We start from the raw sequence: 18821 nt of genomic DNA, 5'->3' as shown, positions 1-18821 counted from the left end.
CCATTAGCATCTTTTAACCCACAATAAATGATGCTACACTTTGTAATTTATTGATATTAAATTCAGAGAGGATTTTGAAGTAAACCCGTTTAGTAATGTTTAAAGTCTCAAGTTTTGCGAGGTAAGATTGGAGATATTTTCATTTAAGTTGACTATTTTGAAAATAATCCAGCATTTAGCAATGGCAGAAACTTAATGGTGGTTCTGGTGATGAACTATTTCTACATCAATTGCCAAATAAAGGTTCAAAGTTAAAGCATGGCGTACTGAGGGGGGATCTTATAGAAACTTACAAAATTCTTAAGGGGTTGGACAGGTTAGATGCAGGAAGATTGTTCCCGATGTTGGGGAAGTCCAGAACAAGGGGTCACAGTTTAAGGATAAGGGGGAAATCTTTTAGGACCGAGATGAGGAAAACTTTTTTCACACAGAGTGGTGAATCTCTGGAATTCTCTCCCGCAGAAGGTAGTTGAGGCCAGTTCATTGGCTATATTTAAGAGGGAGTTAGATGTGGCCCTTGTGGCTAAAGGGATCAGGGGGTATGGAGAGAAGGCAGGTACAGGATACTGAGTTGGATGATCAGCCATGATCATATTGAATGGCGGTGCAGGCTCGAAGGGCCGAATGGCCTACTCCTGCACCTAATTGCTATGTTTCTATGTACGCCTCATGTTATTGTCAACAGATCCCATTTGCAGCTGATCTAGCTGCCAGATTTATGTAAAAGCATTAGATTTTCCCCCAGTAATGAGCAGAATAGTCATTTGTAAAGACCAAATAGACAAGCTAGTATTTTGCAGTTGGAGAGAAAGTGTACACTCTATTTTCCTACCCTCAGCCCATCAACCCTTCCCCTCCCGTATATTACAGTTGTCGTTGAATTTGTTGAAAAGCTGGCATGGTTTTGCTAGTCTGCCACATCTATCAAAACCATCAGCCTCTCGAATGTCCACACTGCTCTGTCTGTTTAAACCCGGTTCCTGGAGTTGGACAAGCTGCATTTCATCAAGCCTCCTATGTGGGTTTTTTTCTCCCACTGCCCTCTTCCTTTATACATTGGGATATGAAGATCTCAGTGTGTTGATCAAGCAGAGTCATACAGCATGGAAACAGATCATTCATCCCAACTCATCCATGTCAAATAAGATGCCCCAACCAAACTAGTCCCATTTGACCCATATTCAGCTAAACCTTTCCAATCAATGTACCTATAAAAATGTTTGAAACTGTTATTGTACCTACATCAACTACTTCCTCTGGCACCCCATCCATTTAACCACCACGCTCTTTGTGTCCCTCTGGTTCCTATTCAATCTTTCCCCCACACCTTAACTTAGGCCCTCTCGTTCTTCATAGTTCTTGAAACCTATGCCCTCTAGTTCTTGTATGGTCTTTTTTTCTAAAGTCTCGATTGTAAGACCAAAGAAGAAAGTTATTTCCATGTGCTTTGAAGCATGTTTACAACTGAAGACTGTTGTCTAGATTAGTTAATGCTCCTATTTAATGTCACACAGATCGTGAGATGAGAGTGTCAGTGTCTTGGCTTAACTCCCAGAACAAATGATTAACAGTCCTTGTACCTTTAAAGTAAATAATTATCCCCAATATTGTATGTGTACGGAAAATAATTCTAGCCATTCACCTTCCTTTCTGCCCACTCATCTAGAAATGTTGCTGTCGTAGGTTAATAAACAATGCCATTGTTCCACTGTGCTCCTGCCATCTGCACTAATCCCATGAGCCTGCACTAGGCCCTTATCCTTGTAATCCATGTCCGTCTAAATCTCAAACATCGTGATTGTATCTGACTCCAACATCACCTCCCTAAAAACCACCCCCACCCCCACTCCTCAGATCACCATCACCACCTTCCCCTCACCTTAACCAATGTCATCTTGTTTTTATACCTACCATCTTCTCCAATTTGTTTTGGTGGTGGGGGGTTGCATTGCATCTGGATGTTGGAGGTGAGAGACCACCAATACAGGCTTCCTTTCACTTGAATGCATACAGTACATTTGTGCTTGTTGGGACAAAAGGCAGTTGTAAATATATACTTCCGTGGAACTCAAATTCTCCTACTTTGTATGGATTGAATTTTGTGCATTGGAGATTTTTCCTCAAAAGCTATTTTCAGATATTGTCTAATTCAATGGTTCAGTAGTCTTTTATTGTCACGTGTACCCAGGTACAGTGAAATTTGAGTTACCATACCAAATTTGATTTAGTCATATCAAATAAGCAACAAGATACAAAACTACATAAAGATTAAACAAACACCCACCACAGCGGCATGTGTGAATCCCCAGGGCACACAGCATAAGAGGAGACCCACAGCCATCAGTTTAATGTCCGGGCCACACACACGCTCCATCACCGTGATGTGACCAGAGTTGTGCCGACCGCTGTCACTCTATACGGTCCCTGTCCGCCTGAACAGTCAGAAAGCCATCCATACTCGCACTAGACTCCAGGATGTCCTCGTGGAGCCTTGTATCTGTAAGCACCGAGATCACTGCACTCATGGCACTCCCTCCGAGTCCCCACCAGTGCAGGCCATCTTGTTTTTGGTGATCTCACATCGCCCACTGTGATGGAAGGCAAATAACTTTGACTTTCTTCCTCCTTTTCTCTCACTGTCGGGGCAGTCGAGGCTCCTCCAGTTGGAGCTCCCGAAGTCGATCCTTAACAAACGGACCGGCAGCTCCATGATGTTCGGCCGCAGTGCAGATGGAGATACGATACGGATAAAGTGGCATTTCCGTCAAGGGAAGATTTTTTAAAAAAAAGTTTCCCCCACTCCCACATATGACACAAACTAAAGATGCACTAAAACATACAAATCAAAAAGACCAAAAACAACAAAACAAGAAATGGATGAGACGAATGGATGAGTTGGCGAAGCTGCTGCTTACGGCGCCACCCGGTGGAGATTGCGCGCACATTAGCATTTTTTTTAAATGGGGATTTGGTTTAAATCATAATATTTCAAAGTGTATTGTGGCATGAATTTCTGACATTCAGAGCACAATGTTCCTGTAAGCCTGCCCTGAAAGTTTGGTTGTGTAGGAAGGAATTGCTGCTGATTGAACCAAAGGTAGACACAAAATGCTGGAGTAACTCAGGCAGCATCTCTGGAGAAGAAATGGATCCAGTAGCAGAGCAGGGCGCTGAGCCATAGGTATGCTGCCTGTCTCCCTGAGTTACTCCAGCTTTTTGTGTGAAAGTCTGGTTATTGTTTGGAGTTATTTACAGTTGGTTTATGTTCCATCAGGTACAATGGATCTCTGCCAAATGGAGACCGAGGACGAAGAAAAAGCAGATTTGCTTTATTCAAAAGACCAAAACCGAATGGTGTGAAACCGAGCACGGTGCATGTCCACTGCACGCCGCAAGCAGAGAAAGTATGTCTGACACTTGCCATTTCAAATTGGAAATGTGAACATGCCTTAAATCAAATTGTGCAACTGAGCAAATGAAGCAGAAAGATCAGCTCAAGGCATGTTCGTAGCAAAGTAGAAGAGAGCTTGTTTGATAAATAATAACTGATGGCGAATAGAATGACAAAAACGTCAAAGATTCCAGCTTCTTAAAGTGGTTTGTGGAGACTTATTCCAAATGTGGATGCAGATAAATGTGGATTTAGCAGCGGGTAGAAGATGTGTAACTAACAGTAGCTCGAAGCAAGTGGAAGAAGATGCCTTCATTTAGAATCCTAGTCGTACAACATGGAAAATGGCCCTTCGGCCTAACTTGTCCATGCCCACCAAAATGCCACACTTGTCCCTTTTGGCCCATATCCTTCTGAGCCTTTCCTACCCATGTACCTGTGCAAGTGTCTAAGTGCTGTATCAGTTTCAACTTCCTCCTCTGGCAGCTTGCTCCATACACCCACCACCCTCTGTGGGGGAAAAAGTTACCTTCGGGTCTGTATTAAATCTTTCCCCTCTCACCTTAAACCTATGTCCTTTTGTCTTTGATTCCGCTACCCCTGGTTAAAGACTCTGCATTCACCCTATCTCGCGCCTCAGCCTTCTGTGCTCCAAGGAATAGAGTCCGAACCTATGCAACCTCTCTACAGCTCAGCCCCTCCAGTCCTGGTTACACCCTTGTAAATCTTCTCTGTACTCTTTTCAGCCTAATTCCAGCTTTGTGGTTGAGACCATAAGAATAGATAGCCCCGTCAAAAGACATACATTTTCTTTTGAATATATGGGGAAGCTGCCGTGCACTTTCCCCATTGCATCAGATTCTAGTTGAATGGAGGTTGAGAGAGATGCTGCAACTTGTGCTGCCTTTGTGATGTTCTTAGATTGCCATTTATTATCTTACAGTTAAGTAGGAAGAATTGTTGCTGTGTTTTGTTCATAAACCTATCTTTAAAATTTGCAGAAGTAAATCTATTTGCTAGAGATGTATTTTTTTTAGTTTCATAATTTTCCTTTCGCTGTTTTGTGTAGGCAATAAGCAACAAGGAGCAACACAGTATTTCGTACACACTGTCTCGAGCTCAGACAGTGGTGGTGGAATACACACATGACAACAACACAGATATGTTTCAGGTAACCAGTGTTGCCATTTTTACATAACCTTTAATACACGTAGATTTGAAAGTAATCTATCTCGTTTATAATAAGCCACTTTTCCTCGGCTCCATAAATGAAGATGCTCCAAGAGTTTTGGCACACTTACTTCTTACACTAACAAATTCAACTAAGATTAATTCTGTTAACATTTATTCTGATGTTAACCACAGTATTTCTGTAGTAGCTTGTCGAGTGGAGCTCTCCCTTATTTCCTGGACAATGCCACTCTGTTTGAGATTATCGAGAGTTCAAGTTACATTTATTATCATGTGCACCAATTGGTACAGTGAGATTTGAATTACCATCTATCTATGAGCATTTTAACAAAACTATTTAAATAGCATACTTTCAATTCTTTGGAATTGAGACAACTTGTTACAGTGCAATCTTGGCATCACATTTATTGTTTGTACCTACTTGCATCATACAGCACGGAAAGGCCCTTCGGCCCAATTCATCCATGCTACCCATAATGCCACATCTCAGCTAGTCCCACTTGCCTGCAATTGTCCCATATCCTTGTCCAAGTGTCTTTTAAATGCTGTTATGCCTCGACTACCTCCTCTGGCAGCTCGTTCTATATCAGCCTCTGAGTGAAAAAGTTGCCTCTATGATTTTGTCTTGCATCTAGTTCGTCTCACTGTAAACACTTGTCCACTTATTTTTAATTCCCCTGCCCTGGATAAAAGACTGCATTCACTCTATTCCCCTCATGATTTTATAGACCTCTACAAGATCATCTCTCAGCTTACTGTGTTCCAAGGAATAAATGCCTTGCCTGCACAAATATGCAACAAATATAATGGGTAGTTCCTCCAGAATTAAATGTGGTTTCAGTTCACAAAATCTTAAGCATTCTTAGCAAGCTATTGTATTATATTTTGGGCTAATTACGAATTACTGTATTTTCCGGCGTCCAAGACGCTATTTTTTAACTCTAAAATAAGACCCGGAAATTTACCTGCGTCTTGGAGGCCGAAGGTTAGGCCGAGCAATGCCACTCTCGTAGCGACTGCTCCGCAGAACCTGCCACGCCATGGACCCTGGAACTGTGGGAAGCGGCTGTAAAAGGACAGTGCCGTTGGGGGTGGAGGTGGGGGGGGGGGGGGGGGAGGAAGAGTTCCTTTCATAGTGTGTGGGGAGTCTGGCTCGGGCCAGCATGGCCTGGGCTGCACAAAGTAGTAAACTTGGCTGGGCCGCTAGGGTTAAAGTTGCAGGGAGGGCGGGAGCATTGAGGAGGAGGGGGTCGGGGATCATGCCAGCAACTCACTCATTCAACGCTCCGGGCACGGAGCCACTGCATTGTGGCCGGGGAGGGAAGTAGCTCGGGACCGGACAGCGGAACCGGCCACCACCTCAGCACCATCTGCCCGCCAGCCAGCCACGGTGTCCTTCGGCACAGGTGCAACCGGTAGAGGTGGTGGGGTGTGTCTTCATTGCTGAGAAATACGGTACTTAAAATTTAAGATAAATTTGAACAAAATGATATGGAAGAGGAATTAAGTTTATTTTCACCAGTAATTTCAGAGTTAATGAAAATTAATTTTGAAGTTAGATTTTTGAATCCCTTCAGTCATGGTAACCAATCCTGTGTGTGTGTGTGTGTGTTACACCTGATAAGCAATGTGGACGGATGCCAAGTGGACATGCCATAGAGATGTAGGAGGAGGATCTATTCTCTGTTGCTTCCAATGTCTCCAATGGGAAAACATGATCTAACAAAGGGGAGGTGGGGTGGTGGAGAGCAGCAGTATATTGTACATCGGTAAAATTCTGTTGCTCATCCACTGTGCATGGAGAACCTTTGAAGCTTCTCAATTATTTCTTCCCACCAAATGTGTTCCTTGTGTGTGTATTGAACTTGAGAAAGTCCAGCTATGGGCACTACATTCAAGAAAATGCAATATTGTACCAGTTTGTTCAAATGGCCCACATTGCAATTAAAAAAAAAAAACTAAGGTTTAATAATTTTTCATGGATATTGTAATCCTGTACATTGGCAAGACAAAGCATCTTGCTGAACACTTGCGCTCGGTCCGTAAAGCCCTGTGTGATCTCCCGGTTACTAACCCCGTACTCTCCCTCCCATTCCCACGCTGACCTTTCTGTCCTGGGCCTCCTCCATTGCCAGAGTAAGGCAGTATGAAACTTAGAGGAACACCCCCTCATTTCGCTTGTATGAACGTTGAATTCTCTAATTTTAGGTAACTTTTACAAACTCTCCCCCTTCCTCTTTACTCCTTCTCCACAACTCAAATGTTTAGCGAACAAGAGTAATCAATAGTTGAGATCCACCACTTCTTCTTTGTACGTGAACTGCTCAGAGGTGCTCTATAGGCTACCATTGGGATTCAGACAAACTTTAGACTTTGCAGATGGAAACTACTTATAACAAAGTGGATTTATCTGTGCCGTTGCTCCTCATTAGATTGGCCGATCAACTGAAAGTCCGATTGATTTTGTGGTGACGGACACAGTTCCAGGAAGCCAGAGTAATGCCGACACACAATCTGCTCAGAGCACCATCTCCAGATTTGCATGTCGGATTATATGTGAAAGAAGTCTTCCCTACACTGCTCGGATATTTGCAGCTGGATTTGACTCATTCAAGAATATATTCCTCGGGGTGAGTTCAGATGGACAAAAGCTGACTGTAATCTTTAGATTCATAGTCGTTTGGCCCCAATGAACGCTCAAATTGTTTTCTTTCCACCTTTCAGGAGAAGGCTGCCAAATGGAAAACTTGCGATGCCCAGATGGACGGTTTAACCACAAACGGCGTGCTGGTGATGCACCCCAGGCTCGGCTTTACAGAGGATTCCAAACCAGGGGTCTGGAGAGAGATATCCGTTTGTGGCAATGTCTTTACTTTGAGAGAAACTAGATCGGCACAGCAACGGGGAAGAATGGTAGGATTCAAGCAATGTTAACGTTAGCATGGGTATTTTAACTGAGGAAGCCTGGCATTCAAGGGCAGTATTTCAAATTCAAACTATCCTCAATTGTATGAAAGCTTTGTACTTTAAATTGTGTGGAATTAATATACTTTGAATATAATTACTGATTGAACAAATAGCATTTGCTGTCTATTTGGAAGGTTTGGAGACATTCCCTACATGAGCAAAGCTGCTCTTATTTACATGTGAAGTGTCTGATTGTTATGCTGCTTTATGCTGAGATTGGCCACTTGTAGGCCAGTACGCTTCTACCTGCTATTCTACCTTCTAGCCTACCTTTGATTTAAACCAGCATCTGCTATTATTGATCTATTTCATTGCTGATTTGAATTAATGATCTTTCCAGTTTTGCTAAGACTTCCAACACTCGTATAGTTTGGAACTTTATGCACTGTACCTTTTGCATCATGGGTAAATATAATTAGGTAGGTAGATGTGGATAAAGCACGAAATTTAGAAGATTGAGGGGGGATCTTATGGAAACTTACAACATTCTTAAGGGGTTGGACAGGCTAGATGCAGGAAGATTGTTCCCGGTGTTGGGGAAGTCGAGAACAAGGGGTCACAGTTTAAGGATAAGGGGGAAATCTTTTAGGACCGAGATGAGAAAAAACATTTTTCACACAGAGAGTAGTGAATCTGTGGAATTCTCTGCCACAGAAGATAGTTGAGGCCAGTTCATTGGATATATTTAAGAGGGAGTTAGATATGGCCCTTGTGGCTAAAGGGATCAGGGGGGCATGGAGAGAAGGCAGGTACAGGATACTGAGTTGGATGATCAGCCATGATCATATTGAATGGCGGTGCAGGCTCGAAGGGCCGAATGGCCTACTCCTGCACCTATTTTCTATGAGTTTAGTTTGTCTTCAGCTGCAGCCATATAGCTGCCATTACTTGTTCTTCTGGGACAGTTTCACTAGATATGGAGGGATTTGGGGATGTGTAGGCTGAGGAGATTAGTTTACCTTGGCATCGTGTTTGGCACGAGACTTTGTGGGCTGAAAGGGCTGTACCTGTGCTGTGCTGTTCTATTACCTATGGTGCTTGATCTCCACAGAGTTTTAAACTAGCAAGATTTTATGCCTTCAGGAAGAAAATTGTTGCAGGAGATATTTTGAAAGTCTGTCACCATAGGTATGTTAGGGAAAAGATAGGTTTAGAGGGATATGGACCAAGCGCAGGCGGGTAAGACTAGTGTAGATGGGGCATGTTGGTCGGCATAGGCAAGTTGGACCAAAGGGTCTGTTTCCACACTGTTTGGTTCTAACTCTTAAGATTTCAATAATACCACCTGTTTGTGTGATATTCTCTCGATTACCTATGAAGAGCTCCAACTCTTAAACGGTTGGGGAAAAGTAGATGTGTAGCCACATGTCTTTTTCTTCCCCCACCCCCAAAATCCAGCTGGGGTTAATTGTGCCAAGTGCAGGTCCACTTGGTACCCGAGCTTGCTCACCAGTGAGGGTGGGTTTTTTTTGTTGTTTTAAATCTTGTCTTCAGTTTCAGACATTCCGTTAAGATACAAACATTTTTGCCATGAGCAGACGTGATTTATTGTAACTTGCGTTTTTGATTCTCTCTTTATCCTCTCAGGTTGAGAATGAAAGCAATGTTCTGCAGGACGGCTCTCTAATAGATCTCTGTGGAGCAACACTACTTTGGCGCACTGCAGAAGGACTTGCTCACACTCCTACGGTGAAGCACCTGGAAGCCCTTCGGCAGGAGATAAATGCAGCCAGACCTCAGTGCCCAGTTGGATTTAATACGCTTGCCTTCCCCAGCATGAAGAGGAAAGACGTGGATGAGAAGCAGCCGTGGGTGTATCTTAATTGTGGACACGTACACGGTTACCACAACTGGGGAAACAAGGATGAGAGGGATGGAAAAGAGAGAGAGTGCCCCATGTGCCGATCACTAGGCCCATACGTTCCTCTCTGGTTAGGGAGTGAGGCTGGATTTTACGTTGATGCGGGACCTCCAACCCATGCATTCAGCCCGTGTGGACATGTATGCTCGGAGAAGACTACCACCTACTGGTCCCAAATCCCCCTCCCCCACGGCACTCACACTTTCCATGCAGCCTGTCCTTTCTGCTCTACTCAGCTCACTGGGGAACAAGGATATGTTCGACTCATTTTCCAGGGACCTCTTGATTAAGGACGTGATTTTATTAACTGGTGGGTAAACTGATAGTAGAAAGACATTTGATATCTTTCAGAATTATAAGCTAGTTTTCTACATTGAATTCCATGGGTTTTGGATTTTGTCTGTTCTGGGACAACCTGAATTGTCTCGTCCTTTGAGGAAAGCAACCTAATTTTTTTGTGATGTTGCCTTTGAGACAGGTTTTGATAAGTTTGCATTTGTTAAAACAAGTATTTTGAAATACAAAATTTTCTTTCCCAAATATTTAAAAAAAAAGTGCACATCACATTGAACCGATTCACAGACACAAGATGATTAATCCTGAGTTGTAACTGGGTGAATAGATCTGTTGCAATTTGATCTCCTCCACCCTTTACAACGGAGAGGTTATTCCCATTCAATACAGTTTAACCTGTTTCAACACTGCAGAACACTTTGAATGTTAAAATGTAGGAGCTTGAAATGTGTGGTTTCTGACTTTGCTCAGTCATTGTAATCATGACTGGTGGTGACTCTGGCTCTGTATGAAGGAGTCTGTCGTTTGTTTCCTGTGGAATAACTATATTTCTAAAGAATATTGGCAGGTTTCAATTGTGGGTAATATCAGAAGGATTTCATCAGCTGAGCACAGATAAGCTTGAGATAAATGTATTTCATTCAGACCCGAGTGTTTTATTGATAAATGTCAATAGGCGCAAAGAGAAGAAGGAAATTGCGAACATGACATATTTAGTAGTTCTTTATCACAACATCCATAATATGCCAGGTGGATTTCACCATAAAGGTAGTTCTCTGCATCTAAGTGCATTGAACATTTTGGAATGACAACTCCCTGGTGCCAAAATGATTTCCGGTGGATAACTAATATGACCACTTTTTACAACATGTACACCATCGGAATATAGTAAATTGTTTACACAAGCTGACCTGCTAAACACCTGTTTCTCTCCAGTAACTGACGATGTGCAAAGCTGGCTTATTTTGCTGTACAGCAGCTTGCGTTCTGTAGGATCTTTTGTACTAAATTATTGCCTGTAATGTATGTAGCTTTAGACATTTGTAGGGATTACTTAGCATATGTGGAATGCTAACCTTTAAAGCGTATTAAGTCTTGATTTTTGTGAAGTAATATTAAATAGCAATGTGCAAAACTGCTCTTTGATTTTGGTCATCTACATTGTATTCTGAGCAAAGATCTTCTGTCCCTTTTTTATTCAGTTTATTGTACATAATCTTGAACTATTATGACAAAAGAACCTAGAAAACAAATTGGATATTGGTATTAACAAACCTATTAATCATAAGAGAGGGTTTGCTGAGGGGAGGAAGTCAAATATCCCGTTTGATTTTGTTATAATCTTTTTATTCTGATGTCTATTCCCCATGCATCTCCAATTACACCAGGGCAGAAAGTGTGGTAAGAGTGCTGGTATTATAACGCTATGGCTCTGACTGTATTACTGACTGTGCATTAAACTCTCAGGATTTAAGTAGTGATTTATTACCACTTTATCATTCTACTTGAGCAGATATTTGAACGCTGATTTTTTTTTTTTTAATACAAATGAATAAAGCAGAAACACAGTTACAATCATTTACTTGTTCCATGGGGAAAATAAAACTTCCTTTGATTTGGATTGACTTTTGGCTGCTCTGGTATCTCAACCATCCATCAATATTCAGCAGAGAAATGTTATTTTGCATTTAGAATTCATTTAACTAGATCTGACAGCAAATATCCACTTGCAAGTTGTTCCATGCTGCTTAAGGGATTCTTGATCTTTGACATGGCAGTTTTGTTTGGTGCTAATTTGATTCTGTGAGAATGCAATCCTTGGAACTCGGTATTCTGAATCAATTCTTACCTTGGTGTTGGCTGCAGTATTGAAGCTATGGGACCTGCCCAGCTCCACCTGGAGGTTGTCTGAACACAGCAGAGGAGTTTGTGGGCAGATGTTAACAGACATGGTGGAATCTTGGTGTGATATTCTGATAGACCATTGAACAAGTCAATTGTGTTTAATTGTCATTTTTGCCAGCAATAGGACAATTAAACTTTGTAAATGCTTAACAGGCCAATTATTGATTATATAATTCATAAGTTAATAATCCGTAATACTGGGTAACCAGACCATAATAATGCATAACCAAAGTACATGGTGCATCAAAATAAAGTCCATCGACTACTTTAATTGTTGAGGTTAGTGTTGTGCACGGTTCGAGCCTGATGGTTGCTGGCAGTAAAGCTGATCTTGTACCTGGAGGTCACGGTTTGAAGGCCTTATACTCCCTTACCATTTGTGGTGGTGAGATCATTGTACCTGTGGGATGAGAGGGTGGCCTTTGTGGATACATTTCCTTTTGCCTTCCAGGTTTACAGGGTGTGCCTCAGCTATTGTACTTTAGCCCATGTACACTTTCAAAAGAGAAAAATGAAGACGGCACAGAGTTCAAATATTACAAGATTTTGAGAGTGCATAGCGATTCGAGATAAACTTTGAGTTGTGTATTAGCCATTCATATTCATGTGAATCTCTGATAGATTGGTGATAATGATGGTTGAGTACCTTGTGTTCTGTATTGACATTACAAATATGTTAGCTAGGCTAAACTCCAAAAATGAGAAGCCTTCATTCGGCCAAAATCTTGTAGCATTGAGTTCATTCAGCAGGATCAATTGTTCGGGAACACCATTACACATAACTTGGTGCAATAATGTATGTGTATTCCCATGAAGCCAGTGCACAAGTTATTGTTCAAAATATGGTTACTATAATACTAACATAAGAAGTGATCATTCATAACATTATGATAGGTAGACAATCTATTTGTTTTCCAGAGTGGAAATGTTAAACACTAGAGGGCATAGTGAGAGCAAGGAAAGTTTAAAAACATGTTGGGATAGGAACAGGCCCTTTGGCCCGTGATGCTTGTGCTGAAATGATGCCAGTTTATACTAATCGCTTCTGCCTGCACGTGCTCCATATCCCTCCATACCCTGTACATCCATGTGTCTTTCTAAAAGCCTTAAATACCACTATGGTATCAGCACCACCACCCTGGCATCGTGATCCAGGCACCCACCACTGTGTAACTAAACCCCCTGGCATTGCGCTCCAGGCACCCACCACTGTGTAAATAAAAACCTGCCCTACACATCTTTAAATGTTGCCCCTCTTGCCTTGCAGCTACACCCTCTGCTGTGTGACATTTCTACCTCAAAGATTGTCTATCCTTTCTCTGCTCCTCATCATTTTATAAACTATCAGTTCAATGTGGGTAATTATTCCAAATACGTTGCCTAAAAATGATATTAATCTCTGGCCAGCTGGTTATTTCCTTCCTTTACCTTCCCTTTGACCAAGGCAAGATTTTTACAAATTCCTTTAGCACTACATTGTTTCATAGACATGTTGTACATTATTTAAGATTGGGTTTAAGCTGTGATACATGCTGCTCTTGAATCTGATTACAAAATGACTTCACTTGTCTCTGTGTGTCTACTTCAACCTTTCTTTGTTCAACTCACTTTTACCAGTACAACAATCAGGAGTTTAGTGCTAAATCTCTTACTGTTGGCTATCAGCAGCCTGCCAGAGGTGGAGCACACTGTCGATTTGACAAATGCAGCAGAAGAAACCATTGCCAACTTAGGATGAGCAGACCTGAGACCAGGTTCAAAGAGCGAGTCAGATTCAGAAATGTCACAGCTGGAGAGCAGAGACTTCTTGTCTGTTTCTCATCAATATTCTGCAGTCACACTAAATTCAAAGTTAACTGCTGACAAAATAATGCAAAACCTATTTGAAATGGCCTGTTGATTAAAGTTACAAAGTGCGAGTCTGTCTTTTTTTCATGCTGACGGGGCGGGTGGGTTGGGGGGGTAGTTGAGTAAAACTTCATTTACGTGTAATGTGTGTAATATGTCTTTTATTAAAATGAATGCTTCTGGTTAAATCGGTGTCATTATTGCAACAGCTGCATCTCTGCCAACCAGGCTGCTTGTCAAAGTCTATTATAATATTGTCCATGTGTTCCATCGAGCAGAAACACTTGTGCAATGTTGCTTCCAGTCACTAAAACATTCTGGCAAAATCCATCTGCTCTGATGGAGTAGCAGTGAGACAATTAACATGCCACCAATCCTGCCAAATCTTGTTTTTCAAGACTGAGTGGAATTTTAAGTTGCCAATATAATGTTACAGAGAAAGTGTTAAACTGAGTTATTTTGTCAATCTAAAGTCAACTTAACTCAAATGTTTGTAGCTGTTGAAATCGATTCTTTATTCAGATGAGAATAGTCTCTGAACCTTCCAACACAGAGCTGACGCTCTGAGGCGGGTCCAGAGAAGAGTAACTTTGATAGAACTCATTGCTTTATATAGGTATTAGACATTTCAGATACAGAACGTATGACAAGCTAGTAACCAATCATCTGAGTCCTGGTGATTTACAACATCAGTCACATGATCCCCCTTCCTTGGCCTCATTCACAACCTTTGTTTGCCTGTGGTATAACTTTACTTAGAATTATTTTATTTCAACACAGCAAAACCCCAGTAGGCTCAATTATCAAGGACCACTCCTCAAAATATAAGATACATATGTAATACAATGATCACACAAGTCATACATGCTTTCCATACCAAGAAGAAAGATATTTCTATAAATCTAAAAGTATTGTTTACAGTCCTACTAAAACAATTCATTTCATAAATTGTTTCACTACAATTTTACAGTTTAAAATACTATTACCCATGTATTTAAAACATTAATTATATGAGTTTTTGTCGAATTACAGTTTCTAAGTTCAAACCCCACACACACACACACACACACACACACACACCTTCCAACCAAGCATATATGGGTTGTAAATCTGTCAACTTAATTAATAAGTGTTTGGTGCAAGGATACAACTTCATTTTAATTTGTAGCCCCTTTCCTGCTATCTGGAAGCAGGATTTCCAATCTCATGTACAAGGCAGAACACGGTAGATTTACAACTCATTACATCAGAATTACATCTGCTTCTTTGACTTTCTATAAACATAGGAATGTCACATATCCATCAATCTAATTATTTTCCTCTCCAAGCAACTACTCCCCTTCATACACATCCTACCCGTTATCGCAATCTCATTATAATTTGACTTAGCCAAAGCTAAATTACAGAGTTTATTATCTCTCAGCCTTGAATTCTGTCTCAAACTCAGCATAACCCTCACAGCTCAAGAATGTGCCATAGAGAAAGAGCAGTTGACCTCTAGCCTAAGAAGAGGTCCCTATTCAGCTATCCATTCTTCAACACAAAGTCGTATCAAATACAATTTCCTCCAGCAATATAATTGCCTCAGCAATAAACTAAGCTATGCGGGTTCAGATTCAGGTTTCTATGTTTTGATTCATCGTTCCCTGTGTGTTTAATTGTACTTTCTTTCGTTAGGAGACATGTTTCTGAAAACCTTAAGCTTTTCTTTTGCAAATTATCTAGCTTCTATAAAAGTCACTATCCGAGTGGTTCTATTATATAATATTTCCACAAAAGTGCTCTTTCAAATCCAGATTATAAATTCAGGATTTTTTAAATTTAACCATGGGATGAGATTCATTAAAAGGACTACTATAAATTGATTGACTTGTATTCATCTGTTATGAGATGTTTAGGGATACTTGAATTACATTTTTCTTGCACAATGTTTTCTTGGAACTTTTCTTGGTGACTTATTACCAGAGATGGTTTTCAAATTATTTGAGAAAGAAACTAACCAGACCAGTGTTATAACATTTTAATGATTGGCCTAATAGCGGATACTGGAGATGCACAAAATGTTGGAGTAACTCAGCAGGACAGGCAGCATCTCTGGAGAGAAGGAATGGGTGATGTTTTGAAGAAGGGTCTTGACCCGAAACGTCACCCATTCCTTCTCTCCAGAGATGCTGCCTGTCCCGCTGATTTACTCCAGCTTTTTGTGTCCATCTTTGGTTTAAACCAGCATCTGCAGTTCTTCTTACACACTGGTTAATGGATATTTACAGTAAACATGTTGAACTGGATTCATTTCAAAAGGCAGCATTTGAACAAGTTTACACTTCTGCGTGATAAAACTAATGAATGAAAAGGTAAGTACAGTATTAGTCCACTGATTTGGGAATGGCCAATTGTTAGAGTTAAGTGTTATTCTTATTTTTTTGGTGTTTGGTGAAAATTATCTTAATTGTAAATTGAGGATCATTTCTCATAAAGAAAATATCACTAGCTCAATCAAAGAAAACAACTGCAGAAAGATTGAGTGGAAAAAAACATTGTATATATCTTGAATAACATCGGTGGGGAAGGAGATGCAATTTGGAATATGTGTTTTGGATTTTTGGACAAGCAGCATATGAATGGAAAGAGAATAACTGAGTTGTGTAAAATGATGGGCAGCCTTCATCTAAGTGCACTAAGCAAGATACAGTAAGTTTGCACAAAAGTTCTTCAGAGAGTGCATAACTTTTTGTCCGTTTCTCAACTGTGGTTATGTCTCAACTAGAATAATTGATCACTTGTTGAGTCAGTAAAGTTGCGGTCAGGTTCCGAAGTCGACTAATGTTTACATAACATACCCATTCTCAGTTGGCACACTGGTCATTGGTTGGCTGTTGAACAAAGGTTAGTTCCTTATCAGCTGGCTTGTAACATCTCAACAATTGAGCAATGGTGTCAACTAACTCGTACAATCAATAGTCGTGCAACAAGTAATGTTGCACTCCACCATGCCCAGATCACGTGGGGGCCCGGCGCCGGGTGTAGTCACGTGGGGCCCGGCGCCGGGTGTAGTCACGTGGAGCCGGTGGGAGGGCGGGTCACGTGGTCACGTCTCCATCCCTTGGGGTCACGTGCAAAGATCATAGAGCGCTCCGCTATGATCTTTGGTCACGTGGATTTCCCCGCGCGGTGCACGCCGGACCGGGCCGGCGGCTGGGAGGACCGATGGTGGCGCCGGGCGGCAGCGGTGACGGTGGCGGCATCGCGGGGCCGGGCGGAGCAGGTAGCCCACGGCCGGGGGGATGTGCGCGGCTGTGGGGGCCGGGCTGTGGCGGCCGGAGCCCGGGGGGCGGGTGGGGAGAAGGCTGGACCCGGCCGGGCCTCGGGTTGTCGTGGAGCGATGGCCGGGCAACGTCGCGCTGAGGCCGGGCCGGGCCGGGCCTGGCTCGTTAACCGGTGACACTGCGTGTAAAGTGCAATGGCGAGGCCGCTGAGCGGCGGGGGCCGGAGCTGTGAGGCCGCTGCTCGCCATCTGATGATGAAGGGTCTCCACCCATTCCTTCTCCACAGTCAGTGCTCTGCCCCAGGGTTCGCTGCTGGGCCCGTTACTGTTTGTCGTCTACATCAACAATTTGGATGGGAACATACAGGGCAAGATTAGCAAGTTTGCTGATGATACAAAAGTGAGTGGTTTTGCAGACAGTGAAGGTAGACAAAAATGCTGGAGAAACTCAGCAGGTGAGGCAGCATCTATGGAGCCAAGGACCCTTCTTCAGACAGATAGTGGTTGTGAACGATTGCAGCAGGATCTGGATCGATTGGCCAGGTGGGCGGAGGAATGGTTGATGGAATTCTCTGCCACAGAAGGTAGTTGAGGCCAGTTCATTGGCTATATTTAAGAGGGAGTTAGATGTGGCCCTTGTGGCTAAAGGGATCAGGGGGTATGGAGAGAAGGCAGGTACAGGATACTGAGTTGAATGATAAGCCATGATCATATTGACTGGCGGTGCAGGCTCGAAGCGCAGAACGGCCTACTCCTGCACCTATTTTCTATGTTTCTATGTAATACAGAGAAGTGTGAGGTTTTGCAATTTGGGATGTCAAACAATGACAGGATCTACACAGTTAATGGTTGGCCTCTGGGTAGTGTTGTAGAGCAGAGGGACCTAGGAGTACAAGTGCATGGTTCTATGAAGGTAAAGTCGCAGGTGGATAAAGTGGACAGAAAGGCTTTATACACTTTGGCCTTCATCAGTCAGAGTATTGAGTAGAGAAGTTGGGAGGTCATGTTGCAGTTGTAAAAGACGTTGGTGAGACTGCAATTAGAATATTGTGTTCAGTTCTGGGCACCATGTTATCGGGAAGATATTGTCAAGCTTGAAAGGGTTCAGAAAAGATTTACGAGGATGTTGCCAGGACTAGAGGGTGTGAGCAATAGGGAGAGGTTGAGTAGGCTGGGTCTCTATTCCTTGGACCGCAGGAGGGGGGATCTTATAGAGGTGTACAAATCATGAGAGGAATAGATCGGGTAGATGCACAGAGTCTCTTGCCCAGAGTAGGGGAATCGAGAACATACAGTGCATTCAGAAAGTATTCAGACCCCTTCACTTTTACCACATTTTGTTACGTTACAGCCTTATTTTAAAATGGATTACATTCTTTTTTTATCATCAATCTACACACAATACCCCAGAATGAAGAAGCGAAACCAGATGTTTAGAAATTTTTGCAAAGTAATTGAAAAGAAATAACTGAAATATCACATTTACATAAGTATTCAGACCCTTTGCTATGACACTCAAAATTGAGCTTAGGTTCATCCTGTTTCCATTGATTATTTTTGAGATGTTTCTACAACTTGATTGGAGTCCACCAGTGGTAAATTAAATTGATTCCGAAGAGCACAGTGGCCTCCGTCATTCTTAAATGGAAGAACTTTGGAACCACCAGGACTCTTCATAGGGCTGGCCGCCCGGCCAAACTGAGCAATCGGGGGAGAAGGGTCTTGGTCAGGGAGGTGTCAGAGCTCCAGAGTTCCTCTGTGGAGATGGGAGAACCTTCGAGAAGGACAACAATATCTGCAGCACCACCAATCAGGCCTTTATGGTAGAGTGACCAGACAGAAGACACTCCTCAGTAAAAGCCCACTTGGAGTTTGCCAAAAAGCACCTAAAGGTCTCTCAGATGAGAAACGAGATTCTCTGGTCTGATGAAACCAAGATTGAACTCTTTGGCCTGAATGCCAAGCGTCACGTCTGGAGGAAACCAGGCACCGCTTATCACCTGGCCAATACCATACCTACACTGAAGCATGGTGGTGGCAGCATCATGCTGTGGGGATGTTTTTCAATGGCAGGAACTGGGAGACTAGTCAGGATCGAC

The 18821-nt window shown here is 42.4% G+C and overlaps 2 protein-coding genes across 6 annotated transcripts in view; both read left to right on the top strand.

Annotated features, from left to right (window-relative positions):
- The window catches only part of peli1 (pellino E3 ubiquitin protein ligase 1), a 29619-nt gene extending 15974 nt beyond the window's left edge, over positions 1 to 13645 (top strand). For both annotated transcript variants that reach the window (XM_033026323.1, XM_033026321.1), the window contains exons 3-7: positions 3275 to 3404; positions 4461 to 4562; positions 7015 to 7212; positions 7307 to 7495; positions 9137 to 13645. In XM_033026323.1, the coding sequence (XP_032882214.1) occupies positions 3275 to 3404; positions 4461 to 4562; positions 7015 to 7212; positions 7307 to 7495; positions 9137 to 9700 (1183 nt within the window). In that variant the 3' untranslated portion in view covers positions 9701 to 13645. The remainder of the gene's footprint in view (positions 1 to 3274; positions 3405 to 4460; positions 4563 to 7014; positions 7213 to 7306; positions 7496 to 9136) is intronic.
- A 2969-nt stretch (positions 13646 to 16614) lies between these two features.
- Positions 16615 to 18821, top strand: part of vps54 (VPS54 subunit of GARP complex) — a 69532-nt gene continuing 67325 nt past the window's right edge. For 3 of the 4 annotated variants that reach the window (XM_033026317.1, XM_033026314.1, XM_033026316.1), the window contains exon 1: positions 16615 to 16722. The gene's annotated coding sequence lies outside the window, so the exon portion shown is untranslated. The remainder of the gene's footprint in view (positions 16723 to 18821) is intronic. The other variant, XM_033026315.1, reaches the window with a different exon arrangement.

This window comes from Amblyraja radiata, chromosome 8 (assembly GCF_010909765.2).
Source record: "Amblyraja radiata isolate CabotCenter1 chromosome 8, sAmbRad1.1.pri, whole genome shotgun sequence".
In the NCBI taxonomy this organism is placed as follows: domain Eukaryota; kingdom Metazoa; phylum Chordata; class Chondrichthyes; order Rajiformes; family Rajidae; genus Amblyraja; species Amblyraja radiata.
This window is presented reverse-complemented; position numbering and strand designations above follow the sequence as displayed.